General features: G+C 39.3%; 1 protein-coding gene across 4 annotated transcripts in view; it reads left to right on the top strand.

Moving 5' to 3' along the window:
• Positions 1-25,483, top strand: part of TRIO (trio Rho guanine nucleotide exchange factor) — a 248,434-nt gene that overhangs the window by 189,026 nt on the left and 33,925 nt on the right. For all 4 annotated transcript variants that reach the window (XM_039549487.1, XM_039549489.1, XM_039549488.1 and 1 more), the window contains exon 35: positions 23,994-24,286. In XM_039549487.1, coding sequence (XP_039405421.1) covers positions 23,994-24,286 — 293 coding nt within the window. The remainder of the gene's footprint in view (positions 1-23,993; positions 24,287-25,483) is intronic.

Below are 25,483 nucleotides of genomic sequence, written 5' to 3'. Positions count from 1 at the left end.
AACTGAGTAGGTTGCTTCATTTTGCTATGGTATCTTTTAATATTAAAGGAAGCTGTGAAAGTATGTAAGGGTTTTTTGTGCTAAATGCTTCCATTTGAAATCCACTCAGGTGCTTTCAGAGCCCACGTGCCTTTCCTGCTTTCTGAAGCAGCAGGGTGTTGGGTTGTGGCTGGGCTCCATCTGCCACACCTAGGAGTGCCATACGATTTAACCGAATCTGTTACAGGACTTGTGGTAAGCAGTACTGAGCAGAGACAAAAGGAGGAGAGGGTGGCAGCGAAGTAAACCTTTGTAACTAACCAAATGGCATTTTTACAGTTTGAACTGAGCAGAAGTAGAATAAGAAAAGTGTTTTTTTCAATAATACCAAGCAGCAGGTAGCCCACACAGCTGGAAGAAGTAAATGCTCCAGATGCATTTGTATGGAACTTCAGCATCAGTATTTCTTACAGGGAGTATGTGTCCCTTTTAAAAAGCTTTGCTTTTGTTGTTTTGGGTTTTTAATGACCTGGTTTGATCTGGTAGAACTGTTCATTTTCCTTTTAAGTGACTTAAAAGAAATTAATTTTAAGTCAAGAACAATTCAGTATTCTGAGCACTTCTGATTAATGTATTCTTTTGTCTTTGACTGCATGCATTTTTAGTTAGGATAATTACCTAAGAGACTTACGTTAAAAAGAATCCAAACCTCCTGTATGTGAAGCTAAAACTGGTTTGGAAAATTAAAGCTTGTTTTGACCAGATTTTTTTTTTCACACCAAAAGGCTGTTTCCCCTTGGGGAAATAAAGAAAAAAATGAATGATGAAGGGTGACTTGTATAATAAAATTAATGTAAAAAACTGAGTGTTTCTTCAATATGTCTCATTCGGACAGCAAATATTTCTTGCTTGGAACGCTTTTTGTGTTTTCTCCAAAGTAGAGATGACACATGGCCTATTCCTTCTACCCTCCCACCCCTTGCTAAGTACTAAATGTATGTGAAACAAAATTCCTTACACTCATCCAAAAGATTTTGTTTGAATTATCTAAAGCTGGTTTGTTGTGGTTTTGCTGACAGTGGCTGGGATCCTTCAAGCTGGTTTGGCAGTGGTGACAGTGTTGAGGAGTCAGAATTTTCCCAAAGCTTTTCCAGATAAACAGAAGACCAGGGACACTGAACATCTCATCATTTCTTTGAAAGGCCTCTTCATTCTTGGGAGTGGCATATAGGCTCCAATCCCTTGGCTACAGCACAGAACAGAGTTAAAAATTCAAGTAAATAATAGCCAAATTATTAAGATGGGAGATAATTTACTGTGTCATGTGCTTTTTGATACTCTTTCTTACTGTAGGCATGAGCAACAGCTAGGGCATGTTCTGCAAAGCTGGAGACAGGAAGGACTTGTTTAGATCCTAGCCTGGCTAACTGCATAGTGGGATACATGGTTCATTTCCCAATATTTTTAATTAAAGCCTGAGTACTTCAGTGTCTTGATATCAGTTGCTCTTGACAAATGCTTTACCCAAGATGTAGAATGGAAGGCTATAAATCACCCAGCCGAAAGGATCTCTTTACCCTTAATCAGAAAATACTTTTCCCGGGTTTGCCAGCTAGTGAGATAGCCTGTGTGTTTTGTTGGAGGTAGCTATTGGTTGGAGATTTTAGGTTTGTTGTTTGGTTTGTGTGGTTTTTGTTTGTTTGTTTTTGTTGAAAAATACCAGTATTTTGGAGGGAGTTCTTGGAAATCTCAAATTATAAGAATGTTCACACAATTCATTGCACAATACAATTTCTGACTGAGTTTAAAGTTTCTCTGGCAGCTGGCAGCAGTGGTGGTAAAGAACAGGAAACAACACTCTGAATGTTAAGTCCAAAGAGCCACTGTTGTAATGATTCCTCTCCTTGCAGACTGGCAGTGTTATTTATCTGTGAGACTGAGGAGCAACGAAGCTATTTTTTGGGAACAGGATGATCTTTGTGTGTGGAGCTAAAGAAACCAGATCCTAGGGGCACAGCTGTACCCCAAGCAGTTAAACTGTGCACACATTGTACACTGAGGAAAAGGCAAAGTTAGGCTCCTTTCAGAATTTTCATGGTGGTGTGGGAGCTCACCTTTGAAGATTTACCCTCAGATTTATTTATTGATGTGGTTTTGCTTTCTACAATTTCTTGATTGTATTAGAGTATTCTGGTGTGGGGCAGAGTGCCTAAGCTACCGAAGATAGGATTTATATGTGTGCTGGTTTGGACAAATTTGGAGGAAAAATACCATCTGAGAGAAGGCAGGTTACAACCAGCCCTCCCCCACCAGGTTCAGGAAAAAATGAATTTTCCTTGGATGAAAGTGAAAGAGATAAAAACTATTTATTTAACAAACACACGGGAAAAGGACAACAATGCTAAATAATAAAACCTCTCGCTGTGGAGAGAAACCTGGGAAAATTTCAGAGTCTTTCCATAGATCTCTCTCACCCCTCCTTGGAGCTGGGTCATGGGCCCACCTCCGGGTCTCGGTGGAGAACTCTCCCGAGGTGTTCTGATGTTGAAACGGTCCAGCAGAGAAAAAGGGAAAAAAAACCCCGAAGTCCCAGGAAAACAAAAGTTCAACTCTCCGTCTCCCTCTGGAGAAAAAGAGCTGAGAAACTGGCTGAAAAACACAGGGTGCCTCTCCGCTCTCTCCTTCCTGCCGCAGAGCGCAGAGGAGTCTGTATCTCTGTGTCCTTGAAACAAGCTGCAAACTGCTTTGAAAGTTTTGCTTGGTTTTTTCCTCTCCCCCCTCTCACACTCAGTTTAAAGGCACAGAAAGGCACAAAATTAGTTTCTGGGCATAGAGGAGCGATAGGGGATACACATCATAAAGTCACCCCAAGACAGTACGCAAAGTCTGCCTGATTTATTTATTATTTTTTTAAATGCAAAATGCATATTGTAAATAAAATTCCTATTGGTTTGTGCAACGTTGTTTAGTTCAAGAATTTTAATAGTTACGGATTTCTGTCTAACTTTGGCTCCTAGGTCTGGGTGGTTTTTGGTCCTGCATAATTTTGGAAGTCTGAATCTTTCCTCTCCCATACACAGAAACATGGCTGAAAATTGTAAGAACTGTGCAATACTGAATCGTGGAAGCATTTGTCTCATAGATCACTTCAAAAATTGTTTAAAACTTGTGACATTTAGATGCTGGCAGAACCGAAAATAGAATTCAGTGTTCTATTAATTTCAGTTATCTTATAGGCTTTTCCCCTCTTAAGATTAATAAGAATTTTTAAAATAACTTTGTAGTACTGGTTCCAAAATCTATTAATTACTTTTGTAAATGGAATGTCAGGAATATGAGAGGGAAGATTCTGGAGAGAACAGATTTAGTTTTGCTTGAGAACAATATTGAAGCTGTGTTTTCTCATGCTATAATCTTTCAAACACAGACACCTCCCCACCCTGCCAAGACAGATATTAAGGAAGGAAGGTTGGCTCTTTCACTTCTTTCTCTTAGGTAACTCAGAATAGGTATTTAAATTTGAAAATTCTGCATTTTATTAGCTTCCCTCTCCTGTTGTGCTTGTTTTCACCAAGATGGTGCAAAATGTAATGGGGCCTTACAAAGATTAAGTTGGAATGCTGTTTATCATTGTTTTAATATGATTCTATTATATATTTCAATTACCATGCAAATATCTTAGGAGTAAGAGAAATGCAATCAGCTTAACTCCAGTTGTCCTGTTAAATAAAAGAAGGGATGAATGTTTCCATTCGTACATGCAGGACTATTAATAGAAGCCTCACACAAGGTAGCACTTCCATAAGGAAGTTAATACAGTGGCAAATGGTGGGTGCAGATGCTTATACTTCAGGAGAATTTACAAATCTGTGCTGTCTGCCTAGGACCATAAGGAAGTTGTAGCAGTTAAGAGCTGGTACCTGTGAGAAGCTGAAGCTGTAATGAACTAATTTGTTGACTGTCAATGCCAGTGACTGGTGAGCTGTTACATCTGTGCTGGGGTGAGCTGGCAAAATATTAATACCTTAAAATGATTTTGGTGGGCTGACACTGTCCATCAGTGATCCCTGAGATTAATTGCAGAAAGCTGATCCCGTTCCTTCACTGTAGTAATAGATACGGGCATCTGATGCTTCATTTGCGTCTGTCATACAAAGTATGTGCTACCTGATCTGCTCGGGATGGGCAGGGTTTTCTAGCTGGGGTTTTTTTGTTCCAGTTTCTTTGTTTAATCACTGGGATGTAGTCTTTCTTACAAAATGCTGTATTAAAATTGAGTGTGCTCTTTTGCCTGGAATTTTAAAATCTTCATGAAATAGACAAAATTTTCACCTGGATATTTATTTTGTCCGTATCCTAAATAACTGAGAAATATCTTAAATTTCTTGGGGTCTGAATGGCCATTCATTAGTACTTTTATTTCCGAAATGAAGATGATAGCTATCTACTTTTTTTAAAGGATATTATATAAACTGCATAACCAAGAAAATTCATTTCAACTTAAGGCAGTTAAGGCAAAAAAATGAAACAGTTAATTTTGCTTAAAAAAAATAAAAAAAGAGCCACAACTATTTCAATTTTTGTCAACTGCCACACATCAATATATGAATTTTTTTCATTGGTAGTTTCATCAGAGTTTGTTTTCCTGATGGCCTGTGGTCTCAAATGCTGAGCAGCAGATGAAGCAGGGGCAGCTCACTGCTGCTGTGCAACACACCTTGCAACCCAACCTCTTCTGCGCTGAGCTTGTGCTCTGTACCCAGCTGAGTTTTTTCCTAAAGATACTCTCCATGTAGATGTGTTCCTGTCTGTGGAATTAAGGGTACCTCATTGGTTTGTTATTACCAAGGATGAGTTCCTGCAAAAAACTGCTGATGCAGGGTGTTGCAGGAGGAGCTGTCTAGCAGACAGGGATAGCTAATGCAGGATATGGCACTGGAATACAGAAAACCGGATGGAGCTAAAGGACAAAGGGAGCTTTGTGGTAGAACCTGAGGTAAACCATGGAAAGACATTAATAGGCTGCCTGTTTGGGCATAAAATTACATGTATTGATAGAGGTCTCTGTCTCAGAAACTGAGAATTGTGATACATCTTGAGGAATTTTAAGTCTGATCTGAGTGATACTGCATAATGGTCCCTGCCTGTTAAATTAAAAAATGTTGGGTTTGTGATACAGAAGTCATCTGCCTTTTGCTTATACTTCAGGAGAATTTACAAGTCTGCTGTCTGCCTAGGACCATAAGGAAGTTGTAGCTTTTGTTTCAGTATATGCATTGAGATGTTTTTTCACCAAATTCTTACCTAACGCACCCAGTGGCTCTGCACCACAGTCATATGGGGTCTGTTGTCTCCACTCCAGTGTTGCTGCAAAGCAACTGCATTTTACAAAAACTTTGTCATCCAAGACAACTGTGTATCTGTGATACTTTCTTCTTAACCATGTAAGCTGTGAAAAATGACCCTGAGACCGTCCATGTGGTCATTCTCTCTCCTTCACCACTTTGATTTGCTTGTCAGATTTTTCTCTGAGAAGGGGTCAAAGCAAAACGTAAAAATAACAGTGTTTGCTTTCAGTAGGAACGGAAGAACTTCTTGCAATAGCAAGCTGCAAATTGTGTAGTTCCCAGAGCATTTATAATATCTTCCTGCATATATTATTGGTTTATAAGGGCAGTCTACATGCAATTAAAAAGCAAAACAAAACCAACCTAAAAGCAGTTTTATGTGTAAATTTTGCTCTCTTTTGGTCAGAAGTTTTCTTACATATGGAAAACAGTATTTCAAAGCTGTATTGATAACCTCTCTATCTAGATGTTGGTTAAAGGTGTTAGAGTTTTCCTGCAACTAGAATGGCTGGATATTCTCGAGTTTGCTCAATGTGCGTGGGAATGGTTGTGGAGCGAAAGAAAGGGATTGTTTAATTATTTTTTTTTCTTACTCATCTAGAAGCTAGAATGATTTTCAGATGTTCTGCAATTTCATGAAGAGTAAACTAGCCTTAGTGGAAGTCTCACTGTAGGTGGTAAACTATAAAGAACACTTATCCTGAAGAAAGAGAGGGTTTTTTCCTCTGCCTTTCTCACCCCCCTCCCAACACCTCCACCCTTAGGAATTCAGTGTCATTTGAAAGTTGGTTTGGGTCAAAAGAAATTAATCAAAAGTCAGAATTAATGGTTTCAGTGCAGGAGGCTATGAAGGAAAAACTGATTCAGAATTAGATTAGCTTTCCTTAGAAAGCAAAACATTATTCCTAGGTGGAGGGTGACCACAACTCTTCAGTACTATAGATATGATAAGGTGTGTGTACCCCACTTGTGTTACATGCTAATGATAAGCTTTTTTTGACTCTGGGATCCTATAGACTGTCAGTTCTGCATAAAATTCCTATTTATCCTTGCATTACATGCATTTGTTTGTGCTAGTATCATTGGCAAGCCCCTCACTGCTTGATTTTCTTCTTACCCTCTCTACATGTTTGTGTACTAGATAGTATTGTTTGTTCAATCTCACTTTGGGCTTTTTTTTCGCCATGATCATATAGTATTAGAAAGCATTTCATTTCCGTTTTTACAAAAACTTAATTCTTGCTTTGGCTGTTTATCTATCTAGTGAATGTAGCTTTATGTAGCTCCTTTAAAATTAGCTTTAAAATAATGTGTTCAGGGGAAGAAACCAAGCATCTTTCCTAGGTTTGCATAGCAAAGAAAAAAAACTAGAAACATAATCAAATATTTATAGACAAATGCTTTTGTGGCATGCTAGGTGAAGAATGCATGTACAAAAAATAAAATACATGCAGTCTCAGTTTACTGAACAGGAAGACAGCTAAATGAACTAGAAATATATCTGGCAGAGTATGAGCACAGAGGTGAAATAGATCTGCAATGTAGTTTAAACTAGGGCAAGATCTTAATTTATCAAGTGGTGTGGATTTTCTGGTATAGTGGGTTTGGTGTATTGATTGATTGATTGGTTATCACGAGCAAGACTCAAGAGAAGGTGAAGGTGAGGACAGAATCAGTTGTTTTTCAAGGAAAATTGGAAGTTCCAGGGAAAGCACTGCATGGTTTAGCTGACCAAAAAATGTCCATCTTTTTTGTATTTATGCCTTTAGCTGTAGCATTAAAAACTAACAATGCTGTGTAAAATAAAAAGATGTCTTAGAGGTTCATTTTGTGCATTCTGGTTATGGTAGAGCTCTGTAGGGGTACTAGACTGCATCTGTTCTGAAGGCTGAGAGGAAAAATTGCTGCTTTGCTGTATTTTTTAAGATCACCCTGAGCCTCAATTAGGGTAGTTACGGTAGAGTGTAATCTGCTGCATCTGGCTATTCCCACATGTGAATTTAAAGACTGGAACTGTGTTCAGTGAGTCAGAGGAGAGCATCCCTAGAAGAGAGGAGCTGCTCTGACGGCAGGCAGGGGTCTAAACCAGCCAGAGAAGATAACAGTGACTTCCTCATTCTGATGGCATTGCCTGTAACGTTATCTGGGTGAACATCTTCAGGAGAAGCTGTAACCCATCCCAGCGTGCAGGCGAGTGGTTGTTTGGAAGCTGTGGGTTTCGGAACAGCTGACTCCTCACCATGCCGAACAGGATTAAACAGCTTGACACTCTGGGATCTCTTCACTCAGTAAATCCTACCTGCTGCGGCAACGGGCAGCCGAGTGGCTGTAAATACTGGATCCTGGATTTAGGTACAAATATGCACAGTACAGATACAATGGGCAGGGGGAGGCAGGTTGGTTGGTTGGTTGGGGGATGTTTCCAAATCACAGGAGTTTAGTAGGATGCTTTTTTTTTTCCCTCCTTCTTTCTTTTTCTCTACTCTTCCCCTCCCTCTGATCTGACCCCAGCCAAAAACCTCGCAGCATTACAGAGAGGACCTATATGGGAAAGGGAGCAGTTATAGAATGAATTTTCTCTGTAAAATACTGAGATGCTGTACAGTAAGGTCTTTCAAAAAAAGCTTGTAAGAGGCATGTGCTACTTTATGGGTTTTTTTAGTTGAAATAGGGAAATGAGAAATGGTAACTCTTGCTCTGTAAAACGTTATTAATGGTAGTACTTTAGGAGATTAGCGGAAATTTTCTCAGAATGTTGCTGTTAAACCAAAGAAGTTGTAGATTATTCAGTATGTATCACTTTTGTTAAATTGTTGTTGAGAAGTAATGCTTTTGGGGAATTAGAGCTTGAAAAGTAGGGGCAGCTGGGAAGTAAATCGGTCTGTGAAATTTATTTAGAGGCAGCATTGCTTCTGTAATATGGAGGTAAGCTGTGCTCCTTCGGTCTGGACTGGAGGAGCACAGAGGTAAGGATAAGGATGTTCATGTTAAATTCATTTCTTGTTGGGTTTTCTCCCATTCCTCCTTTGTAATTTTTAACAGGAAACAATGTTCGTGCTTGGCATTTGATCTGTTGCTGCTGAACAAGTTTGTATGATGCGCATTAAAATGTTGGAAGTACCTCCAGGACAAAACAGTGCTAACCTTTAGTGTCTGGAGCTGATGCACCTGTTGGGATGCCTTCTTACATACTTGTTGCTGTGTGCATATACTTTAAAAAAGCAGCAAAACGCAAGTTATAATCGATGTTATTTGGTAATATCCAAACTGCAGTTACGGATGGATGAGAGGAGAGGGAGGATGGTAGAAGGCTGCAAACATGAAATTGAGGATGTGATGGGAATTAATCTTATCAGAGACCTCTGAAGATGGGGTTGCGTGTCAGTGGATGGTCATACTCTCAGTAGTTCCTCGAAAGGTATCGGGGCACTGCAGTTCCAGCCAGTGGGAGTTAATGTTAGCAGGCTGTCATCTCAGATCCAGCAATAGAGCTGTGTTCTCAGAAGGCTGCTCTGTAGCCCCCAAGTGCTGCACAATCGCTTCCTTAAACAGCAATTATTCCAGTTTTTAGAAGTAAACACGTACAGGTTTACAGTACTTCTTGCAGGAAGGTGGGAGTGAAAGGAGTCAATTATAAATAGTAGTTGATAGGCAGAATGTTCTGCAGCAAAATATTTTCGAGCACGTCCTCACCCAGAGCTGTGACTACCTAGTCTGCTGGAGGTCTGTTCATGGCACGGCAGCAGTCTTCTCCTCTTCCTGTTGCTTTGCATTCTCCTGTCTTCACTGTAGCTCCTTTGCTTCATTTGTAAACTCTTGGAGTTGCAGTGGTTAGATTACTTCCAAATAATTTTTACAAAACACGTTTTATAAAGTGCTGGGTGTAGTCAGTTCCTATCAGCGAGATGCTTTCTGTTATGACCATAAATTAAGATCGTAGACACATATGAAGTCTGTCTTGGCAAACATACGTGGTTTCACAAACATTCTTCATTGTTCCCTTTCTGCGTCTTAAAAACAGATGTCCATGCACACAGACCATGCCATAAGGAGGCTCAATAGGCTTTCATAATAGAGGAACTAAGCTTGCATGCATACCCAGTATGACTGTAGCTATGCCATCTCTTGAACTGGAACAAGTAAAAATTGTATCTGTAGCATCACTGGCCACTGAAAACTTGAAACTGCTGATGTGGGATTTAGGCTTAATATTCAGAATGTACTCTAGTGCATGATTTTATTTGTAGAAGACTTGGACATTGCTTAAGGTTTTTTTTAAGGAATTACAAAGTTTGGTACATTTTTCATTAAAAGTTAGAGTACATGTACAATTAGTAATTATGTATTCCTGCTTAATTAAATGATCTGAGTTTTTGCCCCACTTATGCATCAAGCCTGAAGGAAGAAAAACTTCAGATATAGGGAGAAAGAAAAGAGGGATTTGAGTAATGAATTGGCAAGAAACTACTGAAACTAATAAATAAGTATTGTATTTTTGCGTTTGTCTGACATCAGTTGGAGAAAGCAGTGGTGTTGTTAGGAGGAAACCAATTCTCATGGTAATTCCACCCATTTCTGTAACTTAAAAATGCTTTGCATATGAGACAAGAGAGACAAGATAAATATTAAAGTTGTTTATGGTTATCTGGCTGGAGAGAGTGTTGAGTGGTTTCAATCTGGAACTGAATATCGAAAATAACATATTTTTTCAGTTACCTTATGAGCTGGAAGAAACAATAGCATGTATGTGTTTTAGTCCCTAAGTGGATCATGTGAGTGTATATTTCACTTGGGAAATTTGAGAGGCAAATCTCATGGATAAAATCCAGGGAATAAATGTACAACCCCCAAATTTATCCTGAAGTTATTAGCCATCTGGGAGCTGGGGTTTGAAGGCGGAAAGGTGATTGTAGGAGTAGAGAAAGAATAGAGAATTAGTTTTGAAGAAATACATTTATTATATGTGCAGTAGATTGCTTAAAAGAATGTATGTGAATCAAACTATCTTTCTTTTTTCCTCTTTCATAACATTTTATGGTATATCAAGCCTCAGAAATAATTCATCCATAAAACAGGATGCTTTTACTGGAAAGTAATTGTTAGCAAATGGTGTCCAAGAGAGGATAAGAATCTCTGAGGACTGAACTCAGAGGATGCAGTGGGAGAGTCCAGTTATTACTAATGGGTTGGTGTAATTCTTGGCACAGATTCACATATACACTTTGAAAGTCTATTCTTTTAGAATACAGATGGAAGCTGTTAAGTATGTGCTGTGTGTGCCTTTCCATCTCCACAAAGAGCATGCAACAGGAATCCTCCTGAAACTGAGCTCATGTATCAGCAATACAGTTACACAAGCAAAGGTACTGCTTTCCTGACCTCTGCGTCCTTACTCACTTGTTCTTGGCTTTTCCAAATCTTTAGGCTGCAGAACTCAAAAGAGAAGTTAGCTGAAGGTGCTGTTTCATGGTTAGTGAAAAATGAGCTACATGTCAGGTACTACTGGTTTATTTACCCTGTGCTTGCACATATGATCCAGCTGCTTCCCGTGCAGTCACACAGCCAGACAGACCTGGGAGTAGATCCTGCAGAAAATGCTACACCATTCCCTCCTCCCACACCCTGAGATCCCCCTTAAAAAAACACAAACAAAAAACCAATAACAACAAACAACGACCAAATTTTATGAGGCATAGGAGTTTGTGCAAGAAAAATACTGATGTCCTTTCATAATTGCCGTCACTTCTTGTGAACCTGAAGATTTGAGACTCAGATTTTTTGCTCCGAGCTGATATGATCCACAGCTATCCACATTTTCATCTGAGCTACTCCTGACTTTTTTCTCCTTTAATTTGGATATATTGGACTGGACTTTTCAACTGGACTGGACTTTTCAGTCTGTTGAAAAGGCCATTTCTGTAGCTCTCAGGTAGGTTACTTGCTCTGTGAAATAAGCCAAGACTGAGCAGCACTGTGGATCAGATGTGTGTATGAAGTTTACCCCAGGCAGCCTTTTGCCTCTAATCCTTAGAAGTCTGCTCCCTCCAGTGCAGCACTTTTCACTCAGACTTTTTATATGTGTGCTGCATGAAAACAGAGTAATTTAAAATGGTTCTTTTAGCCCCAGCTTGTTCTCAAACCAGCTACTCAGTTCTGAGTTCTAACTTTTTTTAAAGATATAAAAAGAAAACATATGCTTTCCTGAAGGAAATGTAGTTATGTTTATAATACAATCGTTTTGTAATAAGGACTTGTAACTCCATTTTTATATTAAGGAGAAAGTGTTTACATATGAGCATTTTTTGATTTTGCTAAGATGTCTGTATTCCTGTGTATTGCTACTGAAGCATATTCAAAGTACAAAGATGAATTTCTAGATTTTGCTTCAAAAACATGATGGAACAATGAGTGGTCAATACCAAGAGCTTCCAAATTTCCCAGAGAGAGACCAGAAGGAATTTTGATAAAACTTGGGAAAGAAGGGTGGAGTTTGATTTCATACCAGAAGTGTGTTTGCGTCTTTACCTCCTTGTCAGCTCTCTCAGAGAATACCTGTATCTAAGCATCTGATGCAAATGGTTTTGTGTCATGGTCTCAAAAGTCTGCATTGAATGGATGGGCTTAAACTGAGGAAGCCAGAAACGTTCCAACTTGTATTTCAACTTAATTTCCCTCTTGCTGTGTTGCAGCTCTCTTTTAAACAAATTGCTTCAGTGAGGCAGCAGTGTAAGAATGGGCTGTCACCTCACATAATGAAAGTTTCCTCTAGGTGCTCATTGCAAGACTAGTAATGAACAACATGTTCATAATTGCTTTTGAGCAGAGCTACAAGCAGCTGTGACAATGCATTGAATTTGCTCATCTAGGCTTGTGCTGACTCTCCTTTAGGGGAGGTAATGAGAGGAACAGAATTTAGGTGATATAAGTATATTCCATCCTGTTTTGAAAAGACAACATCAGTAACATTAACAATCCTCCCCCGCAGAGGTTGGTTTTCCTCACAGAGAAGAGTTAAGTATGCTTGTTAAACCACTTAACGTGTATTTTTGTTTCCTTGCATTTGAACATAGGACTGGACATCTCCAGTCAATCTTCTCGAATGAGTGGTTAAAAAAAGACGCCACCCAAAAAATCAACTATGTGGAGTAGTTTGCCCTAAGAAGAAGAGTTTCATAGAGATCAGCTGTCTAGAGGCATTGTAGGAAATGCTTGGGACTTGATAAAAAGAAGAAATGCTTTTTCAATGGAAAAATGAAGAGAAGCTAATTAAATTTCTTATCTTGTTTCTACCAGAAAACTTATTTGCCCCTAAATTTAGGCTTACAGTTGAGTCTATAAGTTAAAAAAGCAGTAATTATTGTTTTGTAGAAATTATTACAGATTTCCTTCCCTTCCTCTGCTTCGTGTCTAATTAAAGCAAGTAAAAGAATACTGGTTTATTGCCTTTTAATTGCCTTTCAAAAGAAGTTTAATTTTTTTAAACCTTTTTTTTCCCCTTTTGTTTCCTGCATCCAAACCAGTTTTGGATGCTCTCCCATGATCTTACCACATCATTTTCCTGTGGCCACTTAGGATGGATGGAAGAGCTAGGGATGGATGGGATGCTGGGGAATGATGTGAAGAATTGGAATTTAGATGACTGGGTGGACAAGGCAGTCCACAGCATCACCTTCCTCTTGAGGCTTTATTGGGAAAATTGAAGGAAACAAAAACAATGGAAAAGTTGCATGACAAAATGTAGCTTTTTGTGTGGGCTTGATCATGCCAAAGAAAATTCAGCAGTACATACGATATTCCTGAAGAGACTGTAATCAAGTTAACGAACATGGCAATGATTCTGGTTTTAGTATTCAGTGTATTTGAATTGCACACTGAGATAAAATGTCACATCTTCCATTAATTTATAGTTTTAAAATACTTGTTTTAAAATACTCTATACCAAGGAGTTATCTTTCCCCTTTTAATGCAATCTATTTTCAAAATTGCTGAATTTGTGGAGGAGTCTCTTCCCCTTTCCTAATCCCTTAAAATACTTCATCCTGGAAAGGCATCTCTGCAGCAGATCGGCATTACAACTTTCAATAGCTGTCTGCTAGTCAACCTTGATGGTGAGTCTATTTAAAAAAACGCTTGTATTTCCAGTGTAACTGACCTTTATTAAAATCATGTGTGCTCCCATTGTATTGCTCAGGTTACCTTTCCATCTTAAGACAAAAAATATAAAACCAGTTCAGTTTCTAATCGCTGTCATCTAAGTCTGCTCTTGATAACGTAGGTATTGAGGTGGAATTGCACTGGGAGGGAGTTGTCTGTCATCACCTACAGCCATCTCGTTACACGGTGGGGAGGCTGAAAGCAGTGGCATGGCCACAAGGACTCCAGACAGTGTTTGCACCAAAAAGGTCAACATTTTACAATGCAAAGTAATGTTTGTACAATGAATTTCTATTACTAATATCAGTTAATTGGGTAAGGAGCAAACATCATTGTATAATGAATCTCTATCACTAATATAATTAGTTGGATAAGGAGGAAACATCATTTTTTATCTATAGGAATTTTAGAGGACCCATTTTTTTCACTGTTTTAGCCATTCCATCTGCGCTTCCAATTCCCTAAATTACTTTCTCAATGTATTTTTTGAGGGCTACAACAGTATAACATTTGGAAAGAGAAAATGACCAAAGTTATTGTAATAGCCCCAAAGCCAAACAGTATGAGTATATTATTATTATTATTATTGAGCTTATGGCAGAGTTCCTAACTTGAGATTGATGTGTTTGTACAGCTGTTGCTAAAGCTGTAGCTCCAAACAATTGCTAGTTGTTCTTATGAGCTCTTCTGCTTTGAATCAAGAGGATGGGGGAAAAGAAAAAGACTGTTAAAATTGCTGTTGGATTATTATGTGTATTTAGGTTAATGTGTAACTGCAGTGGGTGAACAGGAAACCAGTATTTTTTTAGTACAAGTAGTCTAATAACGAGGGGGTTTAAAACAAATGAAATTTGATAGTGTCATTATTTCTGCAGGTTCATTTGTTTTTGTAACTTAATACTAACACTGTGTACTGTCTCTAAAAACTTTACTAGTACACTTGAAGATATGCTTAGCAATTATTTGTGGTATCTACCCTTCGCGTTTCAAAGTGTTTATTGACTCATCATATATTCTGTCAGTTTTGCTAGAGAATTTTTGGAGGTTTTCTCATTTTTTAAGGCATTTGGAGAGAGAATAAAATGCATCTACTTTCATTTTGTAGAGGTCATGCATTTGTAAATACGTGGCAGAGGTTATACTTGCTCAATTTTTTTCAAACTTCTGTAAAAAAGGAAAATAATGCTTTTTGCTCAGAATTTTTGCAGATTCTGTGTGTAATTAGTTTTTGCCTTCATAATTGTGGGACTTGTTTATATCGATTACATAAAATGGTGGAAGCTAATTTCCTCCCTATCTGTGTGTACATTCTCAGTTTCAACAGTACAGCAGAACTGTGTCTCGCTATTTCCTTTTGAGATCAGACTTGCTGAAACTTGCTTTTGCAATATCTTAGCAGTATACAGCCTTTTTCTTGAAGCAGTGGAGGCTGTTTTAAAATCTGCGTAGGATAAATTCTTTCCATTGGGATGCCCTGCATTGCTGAGCTTTTGCACAGGGAAGCATGGCATGTGTTGCTTTAAATAACATCTGAGATCATGATTCTTCCTCATGCAATTTCTGCAGACTTGCTTCTCTCCCTCCCTTCCTCCACAGCTTTCTCTGCTTTCAGAGGAGCTGAGGGCTTGCTGAATGCATCTTTTTCCACCCCCTTTTGGTTGGCTGTTCTGTTATCTGTATTGATACAGACACTTTTGTTTCATATCTGTTCATAATCTTTCTCTTCTGGACTAATGCACAAAGCATATCACATGAGCTGCTGTGCTGCTTCAGAGCTGTATTTCTAGGACTGGAGTTTATTTTTATCCATTCTCAGCAAAAATTTACTTTACAGCAAAAATTAGAGTAGCAGATGATATAACCCCTACAGCTCAGTAACAGATGAGCAGAATTAATTGTGCAGTTGCCCCAATTAAAATCTGAAACTGCTCATCACGGATCTTGTCAGGAGTGGTTCCCATTCGTAGTGTGTGACATACAGCTCTCTGCCACGAGCAGAGCCGCATCTTTGCTGCTGGCATCCCTTAGCATGGCTCTTGGGAGTGGGTTGCACGTGGCAAGCACGAGGCTGATGGATTATCAGCAGTCAGCTAAACTCTGCCTAGTGTCTTAAGCACCAGTGCTGCCTACGAGGCCCAGGCCCAAAGCTTCTGCCGTCCTTCTTTTCCATTCTTTGCCTCAGACGTCACTTCTCCGCACTGGGTGGCTGCTTGGTTTTGTCCAAGGCAGGGAGTGCTGTGCCATAGAGCAGTTGGAAGGGAGCGAGTGCTGCCAGCTCCCACTGCTTCCCTCAGTAGGAAGTGCCCTCCACAGCTTCCTGTGCTGAGATCTTCAACTCTCCAGCAGCATCAGTGCTGGGGAGCAGGCAAGAGCTGCTCCTCTCAGCTCAGGGTACTGAGGAGGCAGCAGCCTGGAGCCTGGAACAATTGTTCCTGCTGCATCCGTTCTTCTGGAGGGAGCAGTGGTTGGGCCTTGCCTTCGTCTGATCTTCTACTTTGATCATCCTGTAGTAGTTGGATATATACCTGATACCAGGCATCTAGCTAAAGCAGCATATACAGACAGTGTAAAATATTTGTGTCTCTGCAGTAAAGCTCAAAAATGCCCATGCTTTGAAAAAGATTAATGTAATTGAGTCTTTGTGGAACTTTGAGAAATTTGATCCTAAAAGCTACTGTATTTAAAGCAAAATAGGGAAAATACACTGGTACTGGGGGGAAACCTGCTTGCTACTATAGAAAAGCAGTATTTCTCTAATTTTCTTTCGCTGTTTGCACTGAAGAACTTTCTCAACTATTCAATGAAAGAAGGGTTTGACCTTAATATTCTTACATTACATGGTATCTGCCAGCCCCTATGAGGGAGTTGTTAGTATGTAACTTAAATCTGTCACTGAAAATCTTGCCTGTCGTAGTTGTCTGCAGAGCAAATAATCTTCTGTGATGTAAAATAGTGATGTAAAATGGTGTCATATGCCTCCTATGGAGGCACAGGTGAAGTGCAAGAGGTAAATAACTGGATGATGGCCCCATTTGGCCCGAGGGAACTCACTGGAGGTTGTGCACAAAAAGGAGAAGACTTTGCGTGAAAATTAGAACATGTTTCTGTTCATTAGCTCTTACATAAAAGCATGCAAGTGCCTGTGCAGTTAGTGGTTAGGGGAAATGCTGTCTCCCTTCCAGTGGGAGACAATCATATTAAAATAATCAGGCCACTTGCTTTGATCTGTAAAGGGGATGGCTCAGTACACTGACATAGAGTGAGGACTTGACTGAGAAGCAGTGCTAAATTACACAAAACTGTCCGTGGCATATCCTGCCAGGCACATGGATGTAGCTGTCTTTAAATCTGAACAAACAGGTGGCCAAAAGAATAGTTGAAATCCAGACGCTGCCTATTAAAATGTAAGTTGCGTTCAGGGAAGCTGAGATTTAATCTATTAAAAGCTTGTGGTTTTCACAAACTGTGAAGCTAAATTTCAGCAGTCTAAGTCTTAATACATCCTATTTGTGACACAAAATGTCACAAATTCCTGAAAAAGGGAAGAATAACAGCTTATTGCAAAGAATGAAATGCCCCATGAAGTCCACTCTCCCTTTCTGTAGTGCTGCCTTGTGCTTGTAGCAGTATACAAGATTTAGATTTGAGGTGTTATATCCCTGTAGTCTGACTTCCAGGGAGCACAAACAGAACTACTTTTGTTAACCTGGGAAGATTTTTTTCTGGCAGAATATCATGCCTTCTTCCTGCTTAAAAACCCTCAAAAAACAAAAACACAAGTGTGGATGCAAAGTTGTCCAGCAGTTCTAAGAGAAGGGTTTTTTCCCATCTGAATTTTAATGGTGTTTAGCTCACAGATAGCAGTTGTATTTGCAGCTCTGTGTACACTCTGTAATGCATGCGAAACTAGTTAAAAACTTAAAAGTAAAACCTTGGTTTACAAAAACTTGGGTTTAAATTTATGGGGTAGGAAGGCAGGAGAATATACTAAATAAAAAATAATGATAACGTAACTATAATGTAAGTGTATTAAACCTTTCAGGTCCATGCCAGTAATTTTTTAATTGAAATGAACAGTGTATTCTTTTTGCTCTTACTCAGAGGTTTTCTTCATTCCTTTCTCTAGTGCAGTTGCAAATATGTCTGTTGAATGACTTTTCTCAGTATTAGAAAGACCTTTGGAAGTCATTAGGATGACAGTCTTGGGTAGGGGTTTTTTTAAATTGTTTGTTGGGCACTTTAGTATCACATTAAGAGAAGCTGAAATCTATCTAGCCTCAAGCTTAGAATTCCAGCCTATCTGATGTTAACATTATCAGCTTTTGATGACGTGGAAGACTTATTTAATTATTCCATACATGTAAATCTAAGTGTTCTGGACTAGTGCCTGTATCAGTCAAAATTAATACAGATAATTTATTAATCAGGGAAGATGTGCTAAGGAGTTGAACTCTTTGTCTATTCACGTACTGAAAAGATCATGAACTGATATTTCGGCATAGTGCATAACTTGAAATAAATGACAACAAAGGTTTGCTGACCAAAGATGATGGCTCTGTTTGTTCCACTCCAGACACAAATGTGATAGAGGGATTTTCTTTTATGTACTGAGTACTAGCTTTCTGCACTTTGTGATTCTTTTCTTTTCTTTATATATATATTTTTAAGAAACTAGTTTTATGAGAGGTATATCACTCTACCTCACAAGTGAAATTTGTGCTTCCCAAAGGGCATGGTGGAAGTGCCTGATAATGCTTAAGCTACATTGTCTTTAAATGGTGACTGCTGTTATGATGGTTTTTTGAAAGTTGAAACACATCTAATGCCTTTTGATGTATATTCCAGTACTGGTTTACAAAAAATAAACGGGGATATTTTTAAGAGGATACCCCACAGGAGAGAAATAAAATTCCTGACACATACAAAATTATCTGAATGGTCTTGCACATGGCAGATTGGTAACCTCTTACCTCAGAAGCAGTTCCCAGGCCGAAACTGTGCATGTCCATGGCTAAAATAATCCATGCACTCTTTTTTCACGCCTTCCCCATGTCATCTAATAACAAGTGATCACTGTTTATGCATGTGGGTTTTTATGTACTTTTGTCATTAGATGCTTGTCAACTCCACCTTGCATATTAAACCTGAAAGTGCATTGCTGTAGATTGTGCTCACTGTGTTTTGAACCAACAAACAGCCCTTTTCCCCAAATACTCATAATGTACCTGCATCACATCTTATTGATCAGCTGGTTAATTTCTCCTGGACTTTTGTTGGTTGGTTGGGTGGTTGGGTGGTTGAGTTTTTGTTCCCTGAAGTCCATGGTGGATGGCAGATCTGCAGTAGCAGAGTGAGACGCCAATCAGGGTTACTAAGCTTGCTTTGCTCTACTTTTCAGTCTTTGCCCCATCGCTGTTTTACAGTCCAGAGACTGTGAAATGTTCTTATTTTTGATTTTGGAGCATTTTGTGTTTAGAGGTGCAAAGAGCATCAAGCAGATTGTTTGATTCCCTAGATAAAGGAGTCAGGGTTTCTGTAGTGCCTTGCAATAAAACTTGAAAAACAGCAATATGGAAATAGTTAATATGAAGCAGAGTCTTTCAAGTCATCAACTAGCTTAACATGGCTGATTTATTTTTTAGGGAAAAAAACAGTTTATTAATCACAGATGTGCATGTTTCTAGTGCTAAGAAAGCTGGGACTAGAATGAGAATTCCCATTTCCCTTCCAGTTTCAAAAATTTGCTTGTTTGTTGGAGGTAACTTTATCTTCCAGTTTGAGGGGGTCAGAACCCATGCTGCCTGCCCTTTAGCTTCAAAAATATATTTATGGACTCTGAGTGAACTCTCTGACCTCACCACCGGAGCAACATATGTGGTTTTTGCTTTCAGGGAAATGGCAGTTAAATGCCTCCTTTTCTTTTTGTGGCTATGAATTATAAAACAAAGCCTATCCTTTAGGTTTTTTAAAGTACTTTATTGAATTGCAAAACTTTCTCTGCTTAAACAAGTAGTGGTTTTATTAAATTCAATGTTTTCTTGTTGGATTGGTGTTGCTGTGTATGATCACTATACTTGTGTTGGGTTTTTTTTCTCTCCAAGATGTCCATCTGTTTCATTTATCTTTTTCTAAAAGGGAGTCTAATTCTCACTAGAAAGTTTACTGTACTTGAAATACATTTGGGGTTAGCATACCCCAAATTTATTCCATCTGTTTTGGTTTTAAAATTCCGTGTTGCTCTCGGTTTAATTTTGAACACTCCTTTTTTTGTCTTAGCGTGTCTTAGTGATAAAATATTCTTGAGCAACCCTAGAAAAACAATTTTCTATGTAGTCATAAAGGAAACAAAGCCGATTTAGTGTAAACAGTCCCAAGCATGGTAATCAGTCAAACCAAGTCTGTATCCCTAATTATATAGATAGAAGTAGTCTATAGTGATGGGACAGGGAGAAGTGAGACACTCCCGTGGGGCTCTTCTCACAATGAAGGTGAAAGGTCTTTTTGTGCCTGTACTGGATGTTGATATTCCCTAATGCTTCGATCTGGCAATGCCTCTACATAAATATATTAACATGGGCACCTAGGTTTTGCACATGACTGTGCTTTAGTATTGTTACTGGGCTCCTGAGTAAACAGATGGGAGTAAGTAAGTGGAAGATCTGGATGCCTGTTGGCTGGGATGGGATGGGAAAATAGATGGTAAAGGGTCTCACGCGGAAAACACTGGCATGCAATATTTCTGATGAGTGTTAACTCAGCTATGATGTTTTAGAGATGTTTTCTGCAAATTTAAGGAGGGGCAAAAAGTCAGATCTGATCTCTGAAGAGGCCTAGTGGGTTGGTGTTCTTTTCAGGTTAACACTGGTGATTTTAAATCTCTTTATTTTTAATGCCCCATTTAATAAAATTGGATCTTTAGGCTGATGCTTTTATAGCAATGAAGTATATTTATTTTAAAAGGAGGTGCTATCGATGCATACAAGTATCTTAAGGGTGGGTTTCAAGAAGATGGGGCCAGGCTCTTTTTGGTGTCCAGTGACAGGACAGGGGACAACAGGTACAAACTGAAACATCGGAAGGCCCATTTGAATATGAGGAAGAGCTGCTTTACTGTGAGGATGGCAGAGCACTGAAACAGTTTGCCCAGAAAGGTTGTGGAGTCTCCTCGGGAGATTAAAAGCTGCCTGGATGCAACCCAGTACACCCTGCAGCAGGCATGGTCTAGCTGATCTCCAGAGGTCCCCAGCCTTTGTAATTTTCCTTCTCTCCGAGTGATTTCAAGCTTTAAAGAGCCAAGTGGAACAGTGCTATCATTTTGGTGTACCACTTACATTATGTCCACTTTTGTGATTCCCTGAAGCCCTCATAATACTTCAGTAAGTATTTCATACTAAGTCATGCAGAAGAGAAGATAAGCAGCAGTTACATGCTGCATGCCAAATGAAAATTAATGTTGTGTGGGAGGATATGGCTGAAGTATGTGCTGCGGAACATGTCTGGCTTACATTGTTTTGTCTCTTAGATCCTCTCCGCTTGAGCAGAGTGTACGTATTTCTCCATGCTCTTTTCCCTCCTCCTGCCCACAAGCTCTTGGCTGACTTGGGTTAACAGTTAGGAGTGGTACAACAAAAGTACAGTCAGGCAAAAATACTTACTTGTCTTCCACAGTTTCAGGGCCTCTGTCCTGTACTGCTTGGTTTTACAAGAAATTCAGTAGTTGCTAAGTGTAGATTGTCAAAAGGATGTGTGAAAATTTGAGGAGGTGGAGCACACTTGATAAAAAGAAGAAGGGGTTTATTAACTGCAGGCATGTTACATGCTTAGGAATAGGCATGTTTATGTAAAAGTCAATCTTATTCAATCGGTTATTGCACCACCATGCTGCCTTTTTGTTAGAAAGGAGTAATTGTAAAGGAAAAAATGCAACAGATATAAAAATATGAAACAGGACATGGTGAACTTCTGCGAAGGCTTAATTTTTTTTTTTTCCTTATGTAAACGAGTGAATGTTCTCTATTTTATTTGCATGGAAGGAACCTTGTATGAACTGTTATTGGGAGGAAAAATATATACAAATGAAAGAAAAACTTGGCTGAGTAGTAATAACATCTTCAAGCTTGGGAGTCTTGAAAACAGGGCATTTAGTTTGTGCTTTAGGAACTTATTTTCAAGAACACCACCACATTTTCTCATCTACAGTCCACTAGCAGAGTAGCAGAAGATTATTTATTGAAATACCCATCAGCTGATGTTTGCTGTGGTTTCTGAAACAAAGCATCTGATAATAATTAAAATGCTTGATACACTAAAGATAAGTTTGATGAAAGAGCAGTCAAATTAAATTCTTACAGAGGTTTAATAGGAGATTGTTTGGATTCCTGTGGAGAGCTTGCAGATGGTTGCAAGTTTTGTTTGGAATTTTTTTAATAAACAGATCAGGGTTTTTTTTGATAAAGTCAAAAATCTGTCGTGACGTGGATGCTGATGGCTAGTAGGCTTGCTTTTCTTGCATATGTGCTGAGAACCCTTAAGCAGTAATCCTGGAGCCTTGAGGGATACTCAGATTGCAAGTTGAAAACCATTGTTATAGATAATTAATTTCTTTCTTACGCTTTCCACTTCAGCAAGAAAATAATGTGGCAGTTCTTAGCACTGCTCTCCCAAGATTTAGAGACAAAGACAACTAGTGTTGCTCTGCATCGGCTTTTTTGCCAGTACCCATTACTTAAAGCCTTGAAGACAGGTTAATGGTGTTGTGTGAACTCTCCTTACTTATGTGCACAACAGCTACAGCTGTTGCTGGAAGATAGTTCTGCAGGTGTGACTTGGTTTAAAGAGTTAGCAGCTAGCTTGTTAGACTGAAAGTATGCTTTATAAAGTTTATCTTCAGCTTTGTGGAACTTGATGAAAGTGGTGGTTAACAGCAATTATTATGTGTATGTTCATACCGTATTAAGCTACAAATGTTCTTGGCATCAGAGTTGATGTATCTTAATGGTGACATGCCATGGGTTTTATTGGAACAGAGAAACATTTTCATAAACAGCATGATAGATCACATTTTGGATCCCAGGGAAGGGGTTCCCTTTGTGAAACAGATTGAACAGTGAAGGAAAAATAAAAAGTCCTAACTTCTTATATCCACATTTTATGTCTCTTTCCCCATCTCCATTCTAAACTATCATTTACACTTAGTGCTCCATGGAAACGGAACAGCCTCACATACTTGTGTGTGGATCCAAGCATTTGGATGTTTATGATGAAGTGTATTGCTACATCAGTGTGACCATATTATTCCACAAAATTCTAACTATAAACTATCTCTGGTCAGACTGGCAATACACCTCTTAGGGAAAAGCTGCCAGAAGAGGTGACCCGAACATCTGTGTCAACCTTCAAGAAGGAACACGAGCACTGCATTTAACTCCCAGCAGTAGAAACATTCAACAAAACATTATTTATGTCATCCTTATGTAAACTGTCTGCAAAAGTGCACACACAGGAGAAAAAAACCCCATATTTGACAGCCTAGGATAGTCTTGCTAATACCCTAGTGGTAGATAATATTTATAGGAGTGGTGTTACAAGAATCTTTCCAGCCCCCTTCTTCACCCCCCCCCCCCCCCCCCCCCCCCCCAAAAAAAGTATATTTTTAGGAAAAGAGGATTGCTGGGGGAAACAGCATTGTGCTGCATGGGGAAGAAAAGAAATCTAGTCTCACAATAGCTGACCAGTGGGTATTTAAGCATACAGTCCTGGTCAAGTGACAGGAATCTTGGTGGGAAAGTGTTTTTGACCTCATGCACATTTAACTATGGCTTGAGAAAAGTGTATCCTTTGTTTCATTACAGAACTTCAAGCATGTCATGCTGAGACCTACTGCTGATCCTGAGATTTCAGCAAGTGGGCTTTTAAACATTGCTTTGTGCCTTTTTAAAAAACAAACAAAACAAAGCCAAAACTCTGAGAAAATTTAGGCAAAAGACAGACATTTAACTGTCTTCTGGTTTCTTCTTCCCTCTATCCCAAGGGCAGGGGAAATATATAAATAATGAAAGTAATTGGAGCATTTGTAATTAAATTTGGTCTTTGAAAAATGATTTGCTTATCTCATTGAGGCAATTATTGTTACCCTTCATGTCTTTGCTCAAAGCAGTAAGCATTAAAAGTAAGCAGTAAGCATATCCTTTCATAAAGTTACATGACATATGGAAAGTATAATTCACTATCAAGTAAGTATCAGCAGTGAGAAGTATGAATTATAGTTGAGGCAGGCACAACTTAATGGAGCTTGACTGTTCTAAGCACGTCAGTGGTGCTTGTGCGTGGACAGCCATGTGCAACATGAACACTGATAGCTGTGGTGTCATTAAAGGCCAGGTTACCTCAAAATAATCTCATTGATTTCTCCATAAATTCAGTTCGATGTCCATTATTACATATGTCCATTTGCCTTGTTTCTCACTTGCTGGTGCTTCAGCCTTAAAATGCTCCCCTTGTTCTTTTTTCCAGACTCCCTTTCGGTCTCCAGCAATGATGCCAGTCCTCCAGCTTCCGTAACATCGCTTCAGCCCCACATGATTGGTGCTCAGAGCTCCCCGGGTCCCAAGCGCCCTGGCAACACCTTGAGGAAATGGCTCACCAGTCCTGTGAGGCGCCTTAGCAGTGGGAAAGCAGATGGGCACGTCAAAAAACTGGCCCACAAGCATAAGAAAAGCAGAGAGGTTCGTAAAAGTGCCGATGCAGGCTCTCAGAAGGACTCTGACGACAGTGCAGCGACACCACAAGATGAAACCGTTGAAGAGGTAAATGCTTAAGACAGCTTCCCGAGACTTGTTTGTAGGTTTTTCAAAGAATTAAATGTTGTCAGGTGAAGATTGTCTCAACTGACTGTCCAGCAGTGGAGCAAAGTGTTATGTGCCCTGTGCTCATCCTTGACTGCTGCACTTTGCGTCAGTACTGTGCCAGGGACAGCTTGTGCCTTCTGCTTTGAGAGTGTTAGTAAAGCTCTGTGAAGCATCTATAATTTAAAAAGAGAAATGGGAGAATAAAAAGTTGTCCTTTGACTTGACTCTCTTATGCTAATTTGGCTAATGGCTTTGTGAGTAAAGGTGCTTCAAGGTCTGGGAATAATCAGGTCGTTTTGTATTTCCTTTGCTTTTCTTGTTGATGGATCAGGGAAAGTGTAGGGAGAGCTGCTTAGCTGCTTAAAGCTCTAATTGCACCTTGCATAAGAGTCAGAGCACAGAAAAATTGCTGGCCCTTCAATGCAGGCCAGTTACCAGCAGTCAAGTAATATACATGGCAGTTTTCATTGCAGAGAAGGAAATCGTGAACTGATCCAAATTTTGCCACCAAGGACATCTACTGAGGACTTCCCTTCTTCCCACAAACATGTGCCTCTCCTTCAAAGTCTGGAACTCCTGTATGAACAAAGCTGGCCTCCAGTTAGGTGCAGACAAGAGCCAAATTCTCTGTTACAAACCTATGGTTCAGGCTGAAACGAATGTCATGTTACTGCTTCCAAGGGCACAGCTGGGTGCATGCTATTCCCTTTTATTAGATTGACTCTGGCTATTGGTTTTGGTACTTACCATACAGAAAAGCAGTCTTAGTTGCCCAATTTTTTTATTAATTGCTGCTTTTTTTTTTTTTTCTCCTTCCTCCCAATGTATTTTTCTACAAGCTTGGAACACTAGTGAAGTTCCACAGTAAGTGTTGGGAAAGGAAGGACTAAAGATTTGGCAGCATGATGAATTGAGAGATGTTGTTTAGCAATGAACACTGGCCTCTGACCTTGAATGTCAGGCTGTAGAAAGAGACCCTCTGTGCTGCAGTTGTAGCATTGTTTTGGAAGTATGTTATTCTGCAGTTATGTGAGTGAAGGGAAAATCTAAGGCCAGTGCCTTGAAGTCAGGAAAAAACAATAACCATCTATGCTCTCCGCCTGTAAAGGTAGATAAATTGTAAAAATACTTCATGTTGTAATAGTGAGTTTTTAT

This window comes from Corvus cornix, chromosome 2 (assembly GCF_000738735.6).
Source record: "Corvus cornix cornix isolate S_Up_H32 chromosome 2, ASM73873v5, whole genome shotgun sequence".
NCBI lineage: Eukaryota > Metazoa > Chordata > Aves > Passeriformes > Corvidae > Corvus > Corvus cornix.
Note: the sequence above shows the minus strand (reverse complement) of the source record. Positions and strands in the feature narration are given on the sequence as shown.